Source organism: Alternaria rosae (assembly GCF_020736505.1).
Source record: "Alternaria rosae strain MPI-PUGE-AT-0040 chromosome Unknown BKA58scaffold_1, whole genome shotgun sequence".
Taxonomy (NCBI): domain Eukaryota; kingdom Fungi; phylum Ascomycota; class Dothideomycetes; order Pleosporales; family Pleosporaceae; genus Alternaria; species Alternaria rosae.
The window spans coordinates 5,386,944-5,407,411 of record NW_025763570.1 but is presented as its reverse complement, the minus strand read 5'-3'; the positions used below and the strand labels follow the sequence as shown (position 1 = coordinate 5,407,411).

Here is a 20,468-nt window from a genome sequence, read left to right as displayed (position 1 = left end):
TTCCTTCTCTTGGGCTCTTTGATCCGGTTGAAAGTTTATTAGAGATTGCGTCGCTTAGTTGCTCCATTTGGCATGCCTTGGTGGGAGTGGCAGTGAACAGAGAATGTCTACCTAGGGGTTAGTTGAGTCGGCATTGTCGTCTCCCGCTTGCCATCCCAGAGAAAGCGAGCATGCTTGTCTGAATGGCGTGGTTGTCATTGTTGATTTTCGAGAATCCCTTGCGTTTGCCGGAAGATTTTGTCGAGGGCAACATTTGGGAGTGTTTTGTAGGTTGAGGCAAGCACCTCGGCGGTAGTAGTCAAGTAGTGGCGTGGATTCCTCGAACACTTATAGGTAGGCAGTCGTATACGGTCCCGCAAGTAAGTAAACTTCCCTTTCTCTTTCACAGATCCTTGCGGGATGTCTTGCAATCGACTCACCGAGTTCGTAGTATTTCGAATGGTACGGCAGGAAGGATGCGGCAAGACGAGCGTGGAAAGAGATATATCAAGTTCATGATAAGAGTCCTGCGCTAAGATCACCGTGTATGAGATGGCGTCAAGGGGATTTGGCTTACTTATAGTTGATTCAGTTGAATTTATATAGTTGACCGGTCAGATACAGCGCGACACCTCGGAGTTTTATACGTAGTCGCGGTACTGACTTCGCCGCCTGTATGCACATTTCGGTAGCCTTCATTTTTCGTGCTTGGCTCTGTAGTGATTACTTTTCGAATGGCCCCTCCCCCGCCTTGGAGCGGCCGGTGTGTAAACACGTGATTCACCCTTCGACCCACTTTATCCTAGTTGGGAGCCTTCTGCTTTGCGCCACAAACAAACTCCTAGCGCGTTGTACCTCCATGGTAGTATTTCTGGGGTTTCATTTCGAGCTCTCAAGGAAAGATTAATCTCCTCAACCACTTCGATTCACAACTACAACCCGCAAGATTCATCGCACACGACGTTGATATCTCTACAATGAATTCCGATAACCCCTCAACTAAGAAGACCGACTACCCAATCACTGAGGAAGTCGACGTCGACTTTTTCATGGAGTACATTGAGCATAACCCTATCTCATCGACCGCTCCTATCGCGCCGGTGGCTCCAACACATCCTAGCTCAATCGCACAGGACGGCTTCAGGTACAACGACCCCAGCGTGTTCGATTACGGCCAATACTGGATATCTTCTCCATCTGAGAGCTTCGTAGACAACAGCGACTGCTCTCCCTATCAAGGAAATATGTACCCTTCTAGCGAGAGCGTACACGGACAGTCTGCCCCTGACTGGAACCATCAAGGAGGACACAATCACTGGAACGCTGGCCACCAGCACCATTCAAAAACCAACGTAGCCTTCGGTACGTCACTATGGTATATAACTTGTGTTTTGCGCTCACACTAACTTCTTCTAGGCGCACCCAACATCTCTTCTCAGATGTCTGCGCATCCCGCCACCGGAATAAACTCATTTTACAACGATGAGTTCACCCAAGCAATGTCTAATCAAACACCAGATCCGGTCCGAGCGCTGTCTTCGGGCTGTCTACCATACGAGAAGCGTCCAACATCCGTCGCCCCTACACCATCGATGGGTCATCTTCCTCCGTGGAGCAATGTAACATCGCCCGTACTCAACAATGGATCAGTTCACGCAACATCGGTGGGGTACGGGCCAGATGCTACCCACGGACCAGCGGCCTTTCACAGACCGGGAACTCTCCAAGCACCAGTACTTCGTACGTCAGCGTCAGTTCATACCTCACCTATGGACCGAATATCAGGGCCTCCTCGCGGAGCAATCGGCTACCAAGCACAAAAGCAGCAACATGTACCAGAGCTACAATATGCACCACGGCCGCTTCAAGTACCAGGACTGCAACATGCACCAGGGCTACGATATCTACCACAGCCGCAAGATGTATCAGGACCGCAATGCGCACCAGAGCCGCGCTGTGTACCAGGATCGCGAAGTAGAGTAGCGCCGTCAGGTACATCGACAACCCCTGATCCATCGTCGATACAGCGCACACCCGCGATCAACCACCAGACAGGCGTCAAACACCACACAGCAGCGAGGGACGACGCATCAGCGCCCCATCAGTCCGAGAACGAGGACTCCGGAGATGGCGGGCAAGCTGCGGTCGATGCGGACGCTGCGAGCGCCGCACACAAGCACATCCTCGCCATAGAGAAGCAAGCCCGGGTCGCGATCAAGAAGTTCCAAAACAAGATAAGTATCAGCGGACAGATGGGAGAGTCCATCACCCTGACGCGTACCAACACTGGAGTTGTGTTCGGTGGTACGATGTGGATGGCGCCGGCCAATGACGGGACCATTCCCACGTCAGACAAGGAGATCAAGGCACGCGTGGATGCCCTTGAGCGAGCCATGTGCAACACCACAAACGTCCGGGAGAAGACTGGAACTGGTGCATCAAAAAATCGTTGGAGCCTTAACTCTGACTACTATACCCCGGAAGAATTCAACGCAGCTGCTGGTCTGCTTGTCGTAAGTCATCTTCGAAGTGTATGCCCCTGCCTTCACTGAATTATCGTAGAAAGAGCTCATCAACATCCACACCAAAGGTTGGACCAAGCAGATCTTCGACAAGAACGAGCGTGATCAATGTCAAGTAACAATGTTCTACACGTTTGAGGATCGGTTCGAAGGTCTTCGGGAACTGCTTGAAGTAAGTCTTCTATCTTGGTGATTACACAACTCAACGCTAACTGTGCAGAAATCCAAGACGTCCGTTCAAGATATCATGAAGGGTTCCCGTTTCTTCACGATTATCGCCAACCCCCGCCTCTTGATCAATCGCACGGCGACCAACAGGACCGCCAACGTGAACAAAGCTGGTCAGATCCAGGCAGGTAAAGAGGTCATGAAGAATGGGAGCAGCGCGGAGGCTTTCAAAAGCGAGAAGAAGAACAAAGGCGAGGAAAATCAGGACAACGAGGAGCGCTCCAACAGCGAAGAGACTCCCAAGGTCAAGAAGGTATCGAAAGGCAAGAAGCGCGCTCACGAAGAGACCTTCGTTGCGGAGGATCCGGCAGGCCAACCACCTCGCAAGAAAGCAGCTGCGAAGAAGCGTCGCAGTGCATGATGGTTTGCTCCTGTGCTTTGCATATCACCGGCGCTTTATACCCAGGGTGGCGGAGTTATTTGCTTTCTGTTATTCTCTCCAAAGCTCGGCGCAGTGTCAGCGATGGCGTCGCCGCCCTGCTTACTTGCATTTTATTTTCCGTTTCTTTCCTACGATCTTGTTGTTTCCTCCAAACCAAAAGCGCTTCCTTACACACAGCGCAATCCAAACTTGTATAGTGGGCCTGTGTCGCAAGCAGGAACCGTGTTACTGTCTTCAACTTCAATGCCAAAAGTCATACCCTTCTCCACCTACTTTGACGCTGATCTTTACAACTTTGGGAAAGACTCATTGTGTTTCATCTGCTCAGGCACTAGCTCCGATGCGTCCGTAGCAGATTAAATGAGGTGCAGATAGTCGATGATAGATTAATCAATCTTACAGAAGCCCCCCAATACCGCCGAGACTGACCAATGAACCTCAACAACAGCACCTCGCTGTCACTGTGGCGCAGTTCTTTTGTATGCCTCGCCCTGCAACTAGAAATCTGAGCGATCAAGTGTGGAGTAGTCGTCGCATCCTCACTGTGGCTTCAGTATCAGACACACGAACTCAAAGGGCCTGAGGCAAAATTCGGATCACCGTGATATCGAGACAGATATTCTTGAAGCAAGTTTATTACATGCACTGCATGTGCGCAAAGGTTATATATACAAAGAATCCTCAGAAGTTTCAAAATCCACATCTACCACATCGTCATCTCCGATGACCACAACACTCTCACTCGACTAAAGTATCGAGCGAGTCGAAGTACTCGTCTAGCAAGACTTGATAGCGGAGGCAGTGTACTTGCAGTTGTTGGAGGGGCCCTTGGAGACAGACTTGGGCTCAGAGCCGGGCTTGGTACCCTGGAACTCCTCGCAGATGGTCTTGACGGAAGTAGCGCAGGTGCCGGAGATGGTAGCGGTACCGCCGAAGTTGGGGTTGATACCAGCGAGGACCTTTCCGTTGTAGGCCTTGACGTTCTTGATGACGACGGAGCGGGCGACGCTGTTCTTGCAGTTACCGCAGGCACGGTAGAGCTTGCCGAAGTTCATGACGGCTGAGAAGTGTTAGTAGTTGTTCAGAAGAGGCTATATTGGAAGGAATGCTTACTGAAGCCGTCAATGGTGACCGTGCCCTTTCCGTTGTGCTGGATGACCTTGTCATCAGCGGACTGGGCGCCTCCGCCCTTGATCATGGCGTTTCCGTCACCCTTGAGGGAAAGCGCATCCTCGCAAACGTCGACCCACCAGACGTTCTCGATGGTGCAGGATCCTGGTTGAGATTAGTCCATGTATGAATCAACATTAACGTGGGAGAATTCTTACCCTCGCAGTGGACGCCCTCAATCTGGTCCTTTCCGATGATAGCGTTCTTAAGAGTTCCGCCGTTCTTGATGAGGAAGACAGCGTCCTTGTCACCGCCCTCGACCTGACCAGTGCAGCTAGCACCACGGCCGTAGGTCTTCATGCCACCATCGAAAGTTCCGCTGACTTGCTGGGGCGCCTTGTAGGTGACGGAGCCCTTGGAAGCGGGGATCGGGAGGGAGGCGCGCTTGGCGAAGGAGGAGAACTCGCTGGGAGTGACAGCGGCAGGGCCGGCGGCGGCAAAGCCAGTGATGGCAGCAACGATGGCGATGGAGAACTTCATGTTGACGATTGAGTTGGTTGATCGAAATTGGAAAGTCGAAAGAGGATGCTTTGGCAAAGTATGTATAAAGAATGTAAGTCTCTGAAAGAGGTAGCGAAAGTGGATGCTTCAAGCAACGAAAGACTGAATGAATGTGATGGTGGTGGTGATTCCTTTTTTGCCGGTGGTCGTTGTGATACTTATACTTCCCCTCAACTCGTCTTTTGGGTACCACACTGAGGCACTCCACATTCGTCCGAAGATGTGCCATGTGGAAGACAGGGTACTGTCCCCCTCCGGCGGTACTCATGAGCCCAGGCCCAGAGCATCATGCGTATGTGAGTAGGATGGCCCAGAAGAAGACGCTCGCAGGGTTCCGAGGACGTCAGAGGCCGTGCTCTGGTGGGGCTTGGAGGTCGGAAACACGCCCAGGGCGAGATATCTCGATAGCACCCATGTCAGGCTCATTTGTATTGTGGAGTTGGTAGAAGGCAATTGTCAAGTAAGCGCCTTCTTTCATGTTCGACTCTTCCTTCCATCATTACCAACGAGACTGGACACTGGTTTGCATCTCAGAGAGACGAGTTCGAGGGAGACATCTTGTTCCTGAACGCCACACGAACGCACACGACCATGGTTTTACCACCCAGAAGCCAGGAAATCGTTACATGTCCGATGGACTAGCGCTGAATCCAGACTGTCACACCGACGCCAACGCTCGCCAAAATGCCAAGCTTTGACATGAAACCGCTCAAATATCCACAGCGTAACCACCTATCTGGAACGCCAAGGAGAACCGAAATTTCCGCTCGTCGTTCGAAAACGTCTGGCCAGTCAAGCATTTCTCCGGGAACATCATTGGGGTCCTGCCAAGACATATTTACGATTCGTGCTACGGGGCGAGCCTTGCGCTAGAATTTGGCTAGAGTGTGAGATTGTTTCGATGACTTTCTTTTGCGTATCTCCGCCAATCGTGACGCTTCCTGGAGGGCTTAAAACACCAGCTCGAGGCGTCTTGGCACGTCATGTCGCGCAAACAGGTGTCGCGCATGACGCCCAGGTGCCGTTCCTGGGTGCACCTCTGTTCACCACGCTGATTAGGATCCCGCGTGTTCAAGAGTCGCTGACAGGACTTGCTTGTCGGGTTGATGTAGCCGGCTGACGCCAACCGCCCTGGAGGTTAGCTGCGTTGCGACTCGAGACAACGTCTAAGGCTGTTCGTCAAACGATCGCTCAGCCCATCCACGGAATACACATGTTGTTGTGGTTAGTAGTATTGTGCCATGGCATGTCGATTACTGATCGATGTAGAGTCGTGGGTAGAGTCGTGGGTGGGTACTGCGCGTGTCGTGCCGTGTTTCGCGGTCGCGATCGGGTAGTTGTATTCCGATACCTCGACTTCCAATTCGCATCCTGCGTCAACACTACGTCGGGATCCTTGTTCGGTCCTTCGAAATCTCTAGTTCTGTGTAGCTATGCTTGGAGGATACGAATTTGTGTCGTCCAAGACGGAGTAATATCGAAAGTGAGAATGTACAGCCCAGGTTTCAGAAAGGGCCGCTGCAGCGGACCGCAATAGTGTGGCGCGGGGTTGTGGCGCAGATCTTGCAGGAGGTGGCGCCTGCACATCCCCACTTCCTACTCCCAACCCTGATTGCGAAAGTCTCCGGCACGGCACAGGCGACGACAATAGCCCGTTCTAGAATCATCCCATCTCGAATCCTCACCGTAACATGAACGACATGCATCTCCTTTCCAGCTACTAATGTACACGTCGTCAGCTAGCAGCATTGCACAACTGACCGCTGCGATGATGCCCAAGCGCAGATTGGACAAGAAAATTTTCTAGACTGAAACAATGTGACAAAAGATCTTCAATCGCACTTTTAGGAACATCGAAGTCATTTCACATCCCTTGAGATCCGAACTTGTTGGTCTCACAGCAGCCAATCGCATGAAGGCGTACTTTTCGAAATGAAGCTTTCATCTAGGCTGCTGGTATCCGTCCGCATAAGAAGGCGTCCAGATGACCAGCGTGGGTGTGCATGCTCTTCTAGATCTTCTGAAAGATGGCGGTGAGCTTATCTTTTTCAGGCCTCACCCCTCTCCCGATGCAATTTGCAGGAAGACGGTCACTATCTTGGTAGATCAGGAGAAGCTCCAATCGGTAGCAATGCGCCATAGAAAGACTGTACCAATTTAGTTCCGTTGCGCATCCTGTGCTTGATGATGATAACGTATAGCAATAATAGAGAAACCCCGATGGATAGAATAATTGTCCGCTATCACTCACCCTCAACATCGAACCTCCCAAACTTATCGCACTTCGCCGTCCTAACTTCCCACCCCCTCTCTGCACTCTCCTTAACAAACTTCTTCTGCCTCTCATCTGCCGGGAGTGCAGCCCCTATTGTCCTCCTCTCCCCACTAATCCTCACAACCTCAACTCCCAACCCCCTCCCAACAACTTCTCTCAACTTCTCAATCCGCCCAAAAAACTCCTCTACTACCCCTTCATCATCAACTTCTATGTCACACCACTTTGGCAGCACAAGCCTAACCACCCTCAAATTCATACACTTCCCCAACGCGACACAAACATCCCTTGAACTACTCGAGTACCCCCCACTCATCAGGAACATTAAAAGGAATCTGCTTCGCCAGTCTAGCGACCGCGCGTTTACTCACCGCAGGCCTAACCATTGCCTACCGCTGCTGTGCTTGACCTTTCGTCGATAACTGAATCGGTAACGGCAAAGTGATAGACTTGATATACTGCCATCCAAACTTCCTAGTCGTGAACATCCATGCGTTCGCGACCATCCACCCGTTCATCCCGCTAAAGCGACACTCATTTTCTCTGTAGAATTCGCGCGTTGCCTCATATCTTATTTGTTTACTTACTCTTAGTATATTTAGGTTTACGCCGCACTGCCGCATCTTGACTTTGAGGTACTGCATGTTGCGGTTTGCGGTGGCGATTTGGTGCGGGGCGATGGGGTTGTCGGTTTCAGGCCAGGGTTTGATGGGGAAGGGGAGGGTAAGTGCGGGGGTGTAGATTATATAGCGGAGTTCAATGGGGAGATTCATGAGCCGGAATGGCTTGGTGGGCTGGCTGGAGGGATTGGAGGGAAGCGGATATCTTCGCTCGGCGTAGAGCTTAGGATAGCGGGTGTAACGGCGGAGCTGGCGGGAGGAGTATGGCGGCGGTAAGATGTTGGCTGCAGGCATCGTCTCGGTTGGGACCATGATCTGAGGGTGAGGTGCTCTTGAACGTTGGCGTAGTACAAGGCGGTGGACGTAGAGAGAGGATAGAAAACTTCAATGGGCATACACGCTGGATAACAATCAGACTTCGCTGATTTACATGGCGCATGAGACATTCAGATGGTCAATTTAAGATTGTTTGAGCGCTACCACATACATCAAACTACCTGACCTGGGGTCCATCCCCGTGCCTTCCACAGTAACATTAGTCCCAATACTCCCCAGTCGTATCAGCTCCCTGTAAGAAACACCCAAGCCTTATAGTTACCCCCAGCAAAGAAGGGTGTAGGGGCGCGCTGAAGTCATACCCGAAGTGGTGGTGGGACCCACCGTCATCGTCATGACAGATAGTGGAAGTGGGTACGTAAGTCGCTATATCCACCTCGTTTCGTTCTATCAGATTGGCGATATGGTAATCAATCTCCTCTTCCATGTCTTCCGGATCCATGCCTTCCCTCTCATAGTTGATCAGGAACTTGCTACCGTTGTCTCGCTCATACTCGACTTCTTTGATGATACAGTTGCCGTCCATGATAACGTCGGGACAGGGTTCATTACTGCGATCTGGGTTTAGGTACAGTATGTCGGCGAGAAAGACAAACATCTGTCGTTGCAGCCTATATAGCATCCCCGTCTTGATTTGCAGGGGCAGGCCGCCATTGAACTGTTCAACCCACAGATTTGAGCTCACAGGGAGTTCGAGCGTTGCCATGATGATATTGGTGATTGGGATCCTGAGACGTGAAAAGTCCTCTCGCTCCGGCAGCTCGAATCGCATTTTGAGAGTAGGTGGAATACCAGGGGAATCTCCAGACCTGCCACGGAAGAACAGTCGACTAGCTGCGCACCAATCCTGCATCGATGAAAAATCATCGCACGTAGCCTGCGCGCTACGCGACGTCATCTTCCCAACGACATGTGTGTTGTGGTACTGTTCGAGGGCAAGTTCTCGGAAGCGGCGATTGATCGAAAATAGCTCGGGTAGGCGCTGTGAAATTGTGCGGCTCTCGATGTTGTACGTAAGACGATGATATATGTTTGAGTCCACAAGCATACCCATGAGGTTGTTCTTGATCGAGGTTGTGTTAAAGAGGCTCGCGATACGGAGTACAGGGTTGAGTGGCATCCTCACAAGTTGGCCGTTGCTGTCCACATCGTATAAAATGATTGAAAAGTCGGTAGCATCGGGGCCATGATGGCAAGACTTGTTCAGGATGAACGTGGCTCGTAGACCGTCGAGTGTGACCTGAATGCTGTGAAGCGACCGGGGTGCTCGTAGATAGGGGCTCATTTCCGGACTACGCTGAGGCGTTAACAGTGCAATCATCGCATTGAGATTGGAGTCGTTGATGGGGTATGGGGTTGGAATGCCCGTGTGGTTATGTGAACGAAGCTGTCGTCCCGAGAACGCGTACGACAGCTCAATATTCGCGCGCTGTCGGTTGCCTTGGCTCGTGAGGATATCCTGATATCGCCAGATCATCATCATAACAGACTTCAGGTCGATCCTATCCCTAGCAAACTGACAGCGTCCCGGGCATAGAGGCTCGAGATCGATGACCACTGTGCGGACATAATCGCGATTGGGACCAAGACCCGCCATCCACCTGCTCAGGAATCCTAGGGTCGAAGCGTCGGCGAAAGCGTCCATTTGCGTAGAGAGCATGAAGGTGTTGTCCGAGAGAAGTATACTTCTGGCTTCGTCGTAGAATTGGCGGCAGGTACTAAGCAACTCGATGTCTGGTATCGCGCAACCCATGACTGGCGCCGAGGGACCTGTCGCCTGTCCGACATATGATGGTACCAGTAAGATGTGGCCCCCGTGCTTGAAGATGTTCCGAAAGATCTTGTTGCGAAGCTCTCCGGGAAGTTGGAGCAGAGGCGAGCCCGGCTGTGGAATGAAGGGAATAGACATGTCTGACACAAGCTCTTTGTCGATGGGGTTGAGTCTGATGCAAATTGACTGCGGAAGTCGTACAGTCTGGTGGCGTAAGGTCTTTTGTATTCCGACAGAAGGAGGGGTATATCCGGTCTTGTGTGACGTCGAAAAGATTTCCCAGTGGGCGGTACTGTACGCACGAGCGCGTTTGGGAAGTATTCATTGTCCCGCTGACAGTTGCAGCATGAACGAAGCCGCGGCCCGGACCGAGAGGAACCGAAGTCTGCGCCGGAAGGCCACTATGCCCGTCCGTCGCCCTGTACAGGCTGTTTGCGATGTTCCCCTGCCTTCGCTCATACTTAGCAGTACTGAATACCTTGTGGAGTTGACCGAGTCTTGTTATACCCGGATGGCCGACTGACAGCTTCTACAGACTTCGCCGTACCGAAGACTTCGTGAAGTCGACCGAGTCCTACCATGCATCCCGATCGTCAACGAACGACTTCTACGGCAACTCTTCCATCACCTCGTCAACCTGTAAACGTCAGGTTCTTTTCTTTCAGTTCAACACTTCGGCCCCGCCAGGATATCCTCCAACGAAGGAAGCGCAGCCTGGAACGAAGCCTCCGTCAAGAGTTCAGGAGCTCGTTGACCCACCTTGCTGTATAAATGCTGATGCGGAACATATGATTCTGGTCCATCGGGCGGAAGGTACTGCGGACAGATACCAAACGCAATGGCACCTTTCTGGTCGAGGTACCGTTTGAGGCGCAGGGCGTTGCCGAAGACGCGGGCTTGCTTGATGCCGAACTCGTGCTCGATGCGCGACATGTACTTTTGGACAAAGTCTTGGCTTTCAGGTGAGGCCATGGGCATGGCGGCGGCCTGTGATGGGGGTTGTTAGTAGCAAGGATATGCTGCTGACGATGAAGATAGGACGTACCACGTAAAGCGCCCATACAGTACTGTAGCCTCCTGCGACGCGTACGATAGGAAGCCGATCCTTGACTGATCCGTTCCCCAGAAGAGCTTTGACGAGCCCGTATGTGTTACCTCGGAAGTTGCCATCGAGGGATTTGAGAGCTATGCGGTATGGGCTTGTTGGAGTGGGGGAAGTCGATCTCGCCCAGGGTGCGCCTCGTCCCGACGTGCGCGGTTCGTCGTAATCGTCATCCGGTGGGGTTGTTGCTCTGCTCGGCGCAGAATCGGGAACGTCATGCATGAATTGGGGCATGCTAGCTATAATGTCAGATTGTAACTGGTACAACGTGTGAGCACTTCTCGCTAGCTGTTCGTGGTATCTGTTGCCAGCAAGTGTTGGTGGAGTAGATGCAAAACCGGCTAGGATGCAATTCCGGATGATGTCGTGGAAGTAGATTCTGTTGTAGCGCACCCAATTCCAAGTCTGAGCTGCTGTGGCAGTCGGATAAACGTGGTAGAAGTTCTCAAAGATACACTCTCGTTTCTCGCAATGCACGACGTCGTACTCCCAGTCCGCTCCTTGATCCTTGAAGATGTTGACAGCGATGTCTTCAAGTTCAAGTGCCGACTCTATGATTTCCGACAACGAGAACGCTGACTGGTTGAGGATGCGAGCTCGTAGGTCGATGGTCTTGATGTGAAGGAAGAAGAATCGGTTTCTTGGGTCATGTGTATCCAAATGCTGAATGACTTCGCTGTTCAGATCGTGGACATATTGAGGAAGGGGAATGCCCTTTCCCATACAGTTCATAGTGAGTAGGCCAATGGTATGGAGGTACATGCGTTGTCCCGCAGGGGTAGAGAATTGCTCCATGCCTCTGAGTCTGATGAGAGATGCAGCACCATCGACGTGGTTACTCCATCCAGCAAGAGAGGTGTCATTGAACGTTGCTTCGAACATACTAAGCAGGTTGACAGCAGTAAGAGTGCTGTCGGCCTTTACATGTTCGGGCGAAGAAATTGCTTTGTTGGCCATCTTGATAGCCTCCAGGTACCAGCGTGTCGCTTCACTTTTCAGACGAGGGTCCATGTAGAGGTTGGCTACACCGGCAATGCCCAGCGCTGTCATTGTCGTAGAGACGAGCGGATGGAAGCCGTGCGTAGACAGATGCTGTTGGTACTCTATTGACTGTATGGACGGCTGATCCACTCCCGTGCAATAGTACGACATGAAGAAGTTGATGCCTTGATCGATGAGTGATGCCGTTATGGCGGTCCCCGGACATTGTTTGGCCATGATCTGGAGATAGGCCTCTCGTACATCTCTGATATCTCGCGCATCACGTGCGGCGATGGCTTTCGCATTTGATGCCTTTGCTTTTGTCTGCACATGTTTGGTCTCGTCGTGGAAGAAGGCGTCGACCGTTCGATCGTATCCCGGGCATTTGAAGTTGCGTTCGGCACACTTGAGACAACCCTCTGGTCGCTCATCGCACTGCAATAGTCTAGTCAGCGGCTCGAGTCAAGGATCTCGGAATGAATGCCTGTTTGCGAATGGGTGTGATCTGGGGATAGGCTCTCGCACAGGATACCCAGTTGGGAAGAAGCTAGTCGCGGGTTGCGGCGCCCAACGCGAACACCACGCACTGCATGCCCTTGTAGGAAAAACCAAGCCAGGTTACGTGATTACATACAATAGAGCTGGACTCACCTTGATCTTTCTCTCGCGACACTTCTTGCACCCCGTTGAAGGTCTCCCGCGATACACCATGCTGGACTAGTGTTATCGCATCAAGGGTACGGTAGACGACAGTTTCAGACAACTAGCAGCTATGGCTGTCGGTAGAGATTAGGTAGAAGTATTGAGAATTAGTTGGCCTGCGATATGTTGATGACGAAAGGATAGACAGCGACTTTTGCTCTGGTGAAATTGCGCTTGGTTGGTTCGCAGTCAGAAACACGCGTCGACGTCTATCGTGACCAAGACAACCATTCCGACTGAACTGACGCATGTCGTGTTGTAACGGCCGAGCTTATGGCGGGACGTTGGCGTTCCGACGGACTCAATGACCAAGGCAACGGGTTTCTCAGCATGCAGAAGGGCGGTGATGAGACGGAACGCCTAGCGCTAGCGCGCACGTTTCCTGTCGCGCGTTGCCTTTCAGAGGATGCTGCACGATTGGCTCTCCGCCGTTCTTTCTGCATCTGGACTTGATGCCACGGCCGGCCACCCGGGTTCGCCATGATTTTTGACTTCAAGATTGTGATGTTGTCTCGTGGAGTTACCAAGACATGAGAAGAACTGGCGTTCCTTAGGTGTTCTTCAGGTATGATGCCCGTGCAGATTTTGATTGCAGGGCAAACTCAACGAACACGAGTTCCTGGTCCGGCTAGTCTGGCGAGATCCGATCGGCGAGTGATGACACTTGGTAATCGACGTGAGCAGTTCGTGAACAGATCGTGGACGATGTGATCTAGATCGTTCAAGGCAGATTGCACGTGTTTTGAGTTCGCTGGCTCAGATAGAGACGGGAAATTTGGAAACGTCTAAACTTTGTTTGGGACCAAGCTATACAGGTTCCGCGCGTGCCATAGAACCTTCGAAGGGGATAAACTAAGATCCGTTCGTACTCGGCGCTCGAAGAAGATAGACTAGAGCGGCCCGTGGCGGTTCTCCAAGTGCATGGACTACGAAACTCGTCCGAACACGGCCGCCCTGCTTTGCCATGGAATCATTGCTGTCGCACCATATATGTCAATAGTTTCTCACACTTCATCAGCCAATAGAAACACGGCGTTGTGGCGGAGTGGTTATCGCGCAAGACTAGAAATCTTGTTCCTTCGGGAGCGTCAGTTCGAATCTGGCCAACGTCGATCTTTTTGCCAGTGTAGATGTCGTGACACGCCTTCAACTAGCCCCAGGTCCTAGTGGTGCGGTAAAAGGTATCTTTTTGCTAATGCCTGTCGATGGACTTCTTGTTCACAGCACGCTAAGCGCCAATATGAGAGGATTACAAACATCATGTAAACACCAGGTAGGTAGATACGGAATACCATCGAAGAAGTACATCGTCCAGGTTCAATGCGACTAGTGCTAGCAGCTAACAGCTAACAGCGCAAAAGCAGGCTGGCATGCAACTCAACACCACGAACTTACCGTGCGTGTGGTCAGAAACATTGATAAGTTACACCGTGTTTGAAAGAATGCGTCTTTCAGCATCGCTACCTAGATGCAAGATCAGGGAGTAGCAGAAGACCTTCGTCAAGAACACCACCACGCTCTTTGCCTCCGCGAATCCACGTCATGTTCCTCACTTTGCTCTACTACCCCTCAGTTCTGCCCATCACAGACCCCAGCATGACAATACTTCTTACACCCCACCTCATACTTCCACTTTCCATACTTGTCACCCAATCCTTTTCGTACCCAGTTCCCATACCGCTCACCAATTTCGTCTTTTTCTTCATCCCCACTTCCTCCATCACTTCCCCCCCTCTCAACACCGTCCTCTTTGGCAACAATGCTATTGCTTTCCCCTCCTCCTTCGTTCCTCCAAACCCCATTCCCGCACTGATAGACGCAAGTACAATACTCGGATCCATCATCTTGCTTTACGCATAAGGAGCGATCACCGGTTTGTTCGGCGTACCAGATGCCGAGTTTGGCGATGGGAATTTCTGGAGTAGTGTTAGATGTGTTCGAGAGAGAAACAAATAAGAATGAGAGGTGAAACAAGGAAGGCTGGTAAAGAAGGAAGATGCATGTAGGTAGTAAGAGGTGGATGACGGTGAGTAGACATACGAATGTTTTGCATGAGTTCCCATCCACAGTACCTCGTCCCGTTTCCCTCTCTCCTCGAGTTCAACGATGATGTCGACGGTGACATCCATGTAGGCGATGAAACAACACTCGCGACGAGCGTGGCGATCAGTAATAGTATCATGTCAAAGCGACGACTTCCCGCCATGTTGTTGACGCGCCGTAAATGACAATGTGTGTTTTGGTGGCGAATCTCCAATCCGCAATCTCCTTGCAGAGGAAGCTTGAGAGACGAAGATCGAAATGTAGGGAAATTACGGTAATGTTGTTGATTTACTTTTGACTTTAGCATCAACGCGCGTGGTACTGTACACGTGGCTAGCCGCAGACCGTGCCTCGAAGCTACAGCAGACGGGGTGTTTGTGCGTTTTTCGCGCTATGGCGTTGGTGATACAAACGTCATGTCGGATGTCACAATCGCGATCGTCACAAACAAACACGGGAAAGACGGTCAACACCAAAGTTTATCTTGAATGGAATCGTGAATTCGTTGGTAACTCATTAGAGATAAGCATGTCCTGCCCAGAACGCCTCGCTATGCAGTATGGGTATCGAATGTGGATAATAAACGCCGTGAGGAAACTAGACCCAGGCCAAACTCCAGAGTGCGGGCATGTTGGGCCAGCGCTCTTGCCAGGTCGCAAGGATGTCGGGAACGCGCTCGTCAAAGCCAGATCGAGCAGCTCCGCCACCGGATTGCCATCCGCTATCGCCATGTTGCTCTCTCTCCTTAGCTGCGGCCTCATTCAGAGTGAGCGCAAGGTCGAGGATAGCTTTGCCGCCAACGAGGGCTTCTTCGTGGTTATCCCTGATGTCTACGTTGAAGACGTGGACAGGGCGGTTGAGCTTTCCGCCTTTGTTGTGTAGGTCTTCCAGCACAGCATCGAAGCAGCGCTCTTCGCAGGTTATGACAACGTCAACGACACCAGACTCTGTGCCCTGCGAACCTTTGTCTTCGGCGTGGTCCAGACGTGGCTTGCCAGGCACCCAGTCTTGGAAGCGCTCAGGGTAGCCTTTGATATTCAAGTTGCGACCAAGCATGTTAAGCAGACCATTGTGGGTATAGAGCGCCGTGTTCTGACCGGCGAGCTCATCGTGGATGGCGCGGTAGGTGGTGCTGTTGAAGTTGTAGACGTTGGGCTGCGTGATGGTCGGACCGGGTAGACGGACGAGAGAGCCAGTACCAAAGCTGATAGTAGGGAGATGGGCTGAGGCAAGCTGAAGATGAGCTTCCATGGAGCTAGTCAAGTTAGCGATATGATTGGCTTGCGGATCAGCGAATGACATACCGGTTCTGGTTACTCGCACACACAGTGCAGAACTTGAGCTTGAAGCTATCGTCCGGTACCATATTCTGCTCTGCGTGCGCATCGCTGGCGCCGTCCGTACCCATGGAAGCGGGCTCAGCTGGCGGCGGCGGGGGTGGTGGAGGTGCAGCGGCGGCAGCCTGCTGCCTCGCGCGCAGTCGTGGGTCGGCAGTGGCCATCCTCGGCGGGGTCGGGTCGTGGTTCGGGGGATGTGACGAGACCGGGCAGCTCTGCAATTTCTTCACAAACGTTAGTTGTGGTTCCACGCAATTATAGATAGCAATCAAACAAGGTTCACAAGAGATCAGAATTTTCAGCGTTAATTGTGAGTCCTCAACGACATCCCAGGTAATTCCTGAGGATTGCCTAGGACAGCTCCAATATGGGTTCATCATCTCAAGGGGGCACGCAGGCACACGAAAGGAGCAAACTTACAGTGACTAAGGCGACTACTCAAGCTCATAGTCCCATGCATAGAGAGACGCGTATGATTATGAGAAGTTGAGGTGGTGGTCGTGGTGGAAGGCACGAGGCCTGTAAAGGTTGAGTCTTTGTCAAGCTCGAGCTCAGGTCATAGTCTGCTTAGTGGCTGACTAAGCGTCGGCTGAAAGATTACGCGGGGCGCCGAACACCCTCGAAATGGAGGGGCTGGTCGGCGATGCTTCATGTCGGGAATCTTGGAACAGACTCTTACCTGTTCCTGAAGCGCTCGGACAATAGCATCATCTCGTATAGGGAGATCGCCTTCATTAAAAGCGATCGCGGGTGACGTGATGCAATTGCGCAAGCATACTGTATACCCAAACGGGACACCTAGGTAACCCGGCTCAAACGCACCTGTCACACAGCGTCTTGGTCTGGGGAATGTGGTCGGAAGAGGACCATGACATGGCGAAGGGAATGATATCCGAGTCGACTGTGATGTGTTTGCCCTCGTGACAGGACGCGGTGAAGAAGGCCCAAGGAAGATGCTCGCGGGCCTGGCAGCGCATTCGACAGGCGGCGCGAGCGCAGTCCCCATGCAGCTAGTCGATGGCCTGAAACGCCTACTAAGGTGAAAGTAGCCTAAGCATGCATTGATGGGGTTTGCAATCATGGAAAGGAAGAGCCGTCAGAACACACACCCCTCGTTGATGCCAGCAAGGCTGTCTCGAGGCCTCTTGACTCGTTGCTTCTGCTTGATATTTCTCAACCGCACAAATACATTTCCATGCCTCTGCCCACTGGCGGCGCTGTCAAGTCGATCCTGAAACACTTTGGCATCTAGCACTCCCCGCCGCCTGGTGCCAAAAATAGAGTTGGCCATCACCACCACGCGCGCGCTGGTCTACACAGCATCCAGAACCTTGAGAGCCTCGCTATAGTCGCGTCGCCCCTTAGCCGCACTGTTGCCGTTCCCCTCCTGCACGGTACCCTCGAAGCCACCAAGTTGGCCCTCGGGTGCGCACCTCAGCAACCGTTCACTGGGCGAGTGTTAGCGCCAGGCCTGACCCCCACAACCCCCAGCGAGCGCTTCTCCAGCCGCTCTACAGTGGAAATATCTTCACGCCCGCCGTGCAACTCCCAATCGCCAGGCGCATCTGCACAGCCGACGTGCTGCTTCCAGAAGGCCTGAAGCGCGCCGCCGGCCCATTGGTCACTGTCGCCTCGAAACATCCGATACAAACATCGAGTCACTGCGCCATCTGCCGTCGCCAGTCCAGGTCGCGCTGATTCGAACGCTGCTTGTGCGCCTTGTGCGCTGGCCACCTGGAGCCCGTCTTCTGCTCCCGCGGCAGTTTTCCGAGTACTGCAAACTGCATACTGAGTCCTAAAGACTGCACTGCACGCCTAGCTGCGTCGCATCCTACTCTGCCACCCTCACTGCCCTCTACCGCGCTTCAAAACTCCATATAGTTACCGCCGGCGCCCGACTTGTCTATTCAAGCAATCTACCGCGCATGACAGACGCCAATTCCGCACCAGAGACGGCCGCCGACTCGCAGCGGCTGAAGAACATCACAGAAGGAGTCGCTGTCCGCGGATACCACAGCGAGCAAGATATGGCGGCCGATGTCTTATCACCCAGGAGTGACCCGGGCGCATCGGCGCAAGTCGGAGTCAATCGCACCTCCCTCCCGCCGCTCGTCACTTCCCCGCCATCCAAGGCGAAGCTCGAGCGCGCCAGCTCCTACATGAACAAGCGACTCTCGACCTTCTCAAACACCTCCAACACACACCAATCTGTCCGCTCCAGGCCGCAGTCGACTGCCTTTCCCATCTTCCACTCGAGTCTGCCCTACTCGCTCGTCCGCGACTTTGCCTACGACCCGCTGCACCCGCTCTTCTACGGCCCTCTTCCGGAACAACCTTCCGATATCTCGACACCGGCCAGCGAACACAGCCGGAGGCTTTCGGACCCGCCACCCGTGGCATGGCGAAGCGACCGAGGCGGTTGGTCCGCGGGGTCTTGGGACGAGAACGGCGAGCAGCTCCCACAAACAGCATACGACGGCGGCCCGCCCTATAGCGAGGACGATGACATATCTAGTCCGGTAGTCACAAGCCATCATGGCGCACGGCACAAGAAGCACAAGTCCAATATCGTCAATTTCGATCACACGCGTGGGCGGAGAGGCTACCCCGAGGAGCAACGGCGGGGCTCGATATTGCCTATGAACGGCGAGAGCAGTCAGTTCGTCAGCGACGAGGCTGCAAATGGGCCTGGGGGTGAGTACATCACATATCCACCCGAGTCATCGCGGCTCGGTGTGCCAGAAGGAGCTTCACGACGAGACTCGCACTTCGCAACCACCCTCCCGCAACGGGCATACGCTGATACCGACGCCGATGTTGAGGGCCCGCCGTACGACTCAGACGACGACATGTCAGAGCCCGAGGACTACATCCACGATGACAACCGATTCTCGCGCGACTACCAGTTCACCATCGCATCACCCGATGAGGAAATGCACGGCAAGGCCGTCGCCTTATTCGATTTCGCACGCGAGAACGACAACGAGCTACCGCTGGTAGAAGGACAAGTGATACTGGTGTCATACAGACATGGTCAAGGTTGGCTCGTAGCTCAAGACCCAAAGACTGGCGAGAGCGGTCTTGTGCCCGAGGAATACGTCCGTTTGCTGCGCGACATTGAAGGCGGCTGGAATGGTCTAGTCGGTGCCATACAACCGCAGCCCGAATTGCTGCCACCTGAAGCCAACAACGGGCCTGAGAGCCTACTCAGCCCGATCTCAGCCGGGCCCGAAGCGAAGACGCCCACACAGGCTGATCACCCTCAGAACTACACGCCAGTCATATCGACCTTCTCAACAAGCCACAAAGATCTGGAGAAGTATCCCACAGATAGGCTTGGCACGCCTACTACCACCGAAGGCGGCCCCTTCTCAAGAAGCAAAGACACTGGCGCTATGGAGGGTGTGGAGTCGACACCCGAGCCGCAGTCTCAAGACCAGAAGCCATGAAGATCGTAAGGTCGCTTGCCTTACCATGGGCAAGCCCGGAAACCAAACTCTACAGCGCGATAGCAAGGGGTGCTGGACCCACACATAACCAGGCAGACGAACTTGCCCGCCGAGGCAAATGAGGTTAGCCATGCCCTATCGTAGCATGGTTTGGCTGGGTGCAAAAAGAAACAAGATGCTCAACGCGTTCACGACATTCGCTTCAACCCATGTCTTTACCCAGTCTCTTATTTCTTACTAACGAACGCATTCTTCGGCATAGCGGATTCTCTTTCTTCTTCACGCGGAGCAGGGCGCTAAAATGGGCTGAAAGGGGTTGGATTAGGTCGGGGTATTACTGTTGTCACGGTAGTAGGAGGCAGGCATGAAGGTGCGACTGGAGTCGTGCCGCATCATCTCAGTATGTCGAGCTGACGAAAGGAAGGGAGCAAGACGGTTTGACGACGTCGTCTCAAATGGTCATCACACGTTGGATAGGGTTTATATGGTGGGGCATCACATCACTATCATTGTAGTTGTACATTTTTCTCTTTCTCATCTTGACGAAACGACACTTGGCTTGTGTTTAAAAAGAGGCAAGCCGAGTAATGACGGGAGGGAGTGTGAGATATGTTTTCTCACGTTGTTTAGCGATGCGAAGATGGGTGGGGGAGGCGGTTCTCAATCCGCCGTCTTCTGTAATACATGATTGTTCCGAGAGAATCTGCTTCATGTGTGCTACAACTTTGGTTGAATGGTGGTGGTGGTGGTGGTGGTTTGGTGATACGTTTTGTTATGTTGACATGTGTCTTTCTAACTACACAAGAAAACATGAGCATCGATTCTACAACACAACGACATCGAGAGCCCAGTTCTATGATATATCTACACACTCCAATTGCTGCCTACAAAACTTCTCCTTCTTTGTACTCTTGAAGGCTCAGATCAAATATAACGACTCGAACTTGCCCATCTTTAGCGTATGCATGACGGCATGCGGTACTAAAGCTATCGATAGGTAGTAGTTAGTTCGTTGCACTACACTACACGTGCGAGTCGTAACAATAAAAGACCAATTAGTAGTATTTACC

The 20,468-nt window shown here is 52.6% G+C and overlaps 7 protein-coding genes and 1 non-coding gene across 8 annotated transcripts; 3 read left to right on the top strand and 5 right to left on the bottom strand.

The window, feature by feature from the left end:
* Positions 1–956: 956 nt before the first annotated feature.
* Positions 957–3,090, top strand: BKA58DRAFT_435097 (uncharacterized protein; the record flags this gene model as incomplete). Its single annotated transcript, XM_046173311.1, has 6 exons — positions 957–1,341; positions 1,396–1,610; positions 1,678–1,953; positions 2,007–2,492; positions 2,542–2,673; positions 2,722–3,090. 6 exons carry the CDS (start codon positions 957–959, stop codon positions 3,088–3,090), a joined length of 1,863 nt encoding a protein of 620 aa, XP_046032239.1.
* A 784-nt stretch (positions 3,091–3,874) lies between these two features.
* BKA58DRAFT_35352 (pectate lyase precursor) lies at positions 3,875–5,009 on the bottom strand. Its single transcript, XM_046168594.1, has 3 exons — positions 4,440–5,009; positions 4,225–4,386; positions 3,875–4,171 (listed from the first exon to the last, which is right to left on the bottom strand). The coding sequence occupies exons 1-3, from the start codon at positions 4,759–4,761 to the stop codon at positions 3,888–3,890; spliced, it is 768 nt and encodes a 255-aa protein (XP_046032238.1). The 5' UTR covers positions 4,762–5,009; the 3' UTR covers positions 3,875–3,887.
* A 3,148-nt stretch (positions 5,010–8,157) lies between these two features.
* Positions 8,158–10,271, bottom strand: BKA58DRAFT_35333 (uncharacterized protein). Its single transcript, XM_046168587.1, has one exon. It carries the CDS (start codon positions 9,920–9,922, stop codon positions 8,213–8,215), a length of 1,710 nt encoding a protein of 569 aa, XP_046032237.1. The 5' UTR covers positions 9,923–10,271; the 3' UTR covers positions 8,158–8,212.
* BKA58DRAFT_35323 (uncharacterized protein) lies at positions 10,157–12,896 on the bottom strand. Its single transcript, XM_046168586.1, has 4 exons — positions 12,519–12,896; positions 10,830–12,302; positions 10,544–10,771; positions 10,157–10,421 (listed from the first exon to the last, which is right to left on the bottom strand). Exons 1-4 carry the CDS (start codon positions 12,576–12,578, stop codon positions 10,392–10,394), a joined length of 1,791 nt encoding a protein of 596 aa, XP_046032236.1. The 5' UTR covers positions 12,579–12,896; the 3' UTR covers positions 10,157–10,391.
* Positions 12,897–13,600: 704 nt separating this feature from the next.
* Positions 13,601–13,681, top strand: BKA58DRAFT_t8. The gene has a single exon. It is a non-coding gene; the product is annotated as a tRNA-Ser (tRNA).
* A 147-nt stretch (positions 13,682–13,828) lies between these two features.
* On the bottom strand, positions 13,829–15,064 carry BKA58DRAFT_35149 (uncharacterized protein). Its single transcript, XM_046168550.1, has 2 exons — positions 14,610–15,064; positions 13,829–14,485 (listed from the first exon to the last, which is right to left on the bottom strand). Exons 1-2 carry the CDS (start codon positions 14,917–14,919, stop codon positions 14,139–14,141), a joined length of 657 nt encoding a protein of 218 aa, XP_046032235.1. The 5' UTR covers positions 14,920–15,064; the 3' UTR covers positions 13,829–14,138.
* Positions 15,065–16,279, bottom strand: BKA58DRAFT_35282 (RNA polymerase II subunit A C-terminal domain phosphatase SSU72). The gene is made up of 2 exons (XM_046168584.1): positions 15,917–16,279; positions 15,065–15,867 (listed from the first exon to the last, which is right to left on the bottom strand). The coding sequence occupies exons 1-2, from the start codon at positions 16,111–16,113 to the stop codon at positions 15,210–15,212; spliced, it is 855 nt and encodes a 284-aa protein (XP_046032234.1). The 5' UTR covers positions 16,114–16,279; the 3' UTR covers positions 15,065–15,209.
* Positions 16,280–17,452: 1,173 nt separating this feature from the next.
* Positions 17,453–19,503, top strand: BKA58DRAFT_35088 (uncharacterized protein). The gene has a single exon (XM_046168533.1). The coding sequence runs from the start codon at positions 17,875–17,877 to the stop codon at positions 19,396–19,398; it is 1,524 nt and encodes a 507-aa protein (XP_046032233.1). The 5' UTR covers positions 17,453–17,874; the 3' UTR covers positions 19,399–19,503.
* The last annotated feature ends 965 nt before the right edge of the window (positions 19,504–20,468 follow it).

Bases quoted from the DNA above. Each gene is read 5' to 3' on its own strand.
- BKA58DRAFT_35352 (XM_046168594.1), bottom strand. From the start codon at position 4,761: ATGAAGTTCTCCATCGCCATCGTTGCTGCCATCACTGGCTTTGCCGCC. The intron at 4,387-4,439 runs GTAAGAATTCTC...AATCTCAACCAG, and splicing joins TGAGGGCGTCCACTGCGAGG to GATCCTGCACCATCGAGAAC. The intron at 4,172-4,224 runs GTAAGCATTCCT...AACACTTCTCAG, and splicing joins GGTCACCATTGACGGCTTCA to CCGTCATGAACTTCGGCAAG.
- BKA58DRAFT_35282 (XM_046168584.1), bottom strand. From the start codon at position 16,113: ATGGCCACTGCCGACCCACGACTGCGCGCGAGGCAGCAGGCTGCCGCC. The intron at 15,868-15,916 runs GTATGTCATTCG...TAACTTGACTAG, and splicing joins TGTGCGAGTAACCAGAACCG to CTCCATGGAAGCTCATCTTC.
- BKA58DRAFT_35088 (XM_046168533.1), top strand. From the start codon at position 17,875: ATGACAGACGCCAATTCCGCACCAGAGACGGCCGCCGACTCGCAGCGG.
- BKA58DRAFT_35149 (XM_046168550.1), bottom strand. From the start codon at position 14,919: ATGCTAAAGTCAAAAGTAAATCAACAACATTACCGTAATTTCCCTACA. The intron at 14,486-14,609 runs GTATGTCTACTC...ACACTACTCCAG, and splicing joins GGAACTCATGCAAAACATTC to AAATTCCCATCGCCAAACTC.
- BKA58DRAFT_35333 (XM_046168587.1), bottom strand. From the start codon at position 9,922: ATGTCTATTCCCTTCATTCCACAGCCGGGCTCGCCTCTGCTCCAACTT.
- BKA58DRAFT_35323 (XM_046168586.1), bottom strand. From the start codon at position 12,578: ATGGTGTATCGCGGGAGACCTTCAACGGGGTGCAAGAAGTGTCGCGAG. The intron at 10,772-10,829 runs GTACGTCCTATC...CCCCCATCACAG, and splicing joins CTGTATGGGCGCTTTACGTG to GCCGCCGCCATGCCCATGGC. The intron at 10,422-10,543 runs GTGGGTCAACGA...TGACGTTTACAG, and splicing joins ATCAGCATTTATACAGCAAG to GTTGACGAGGTGATGGAAGA.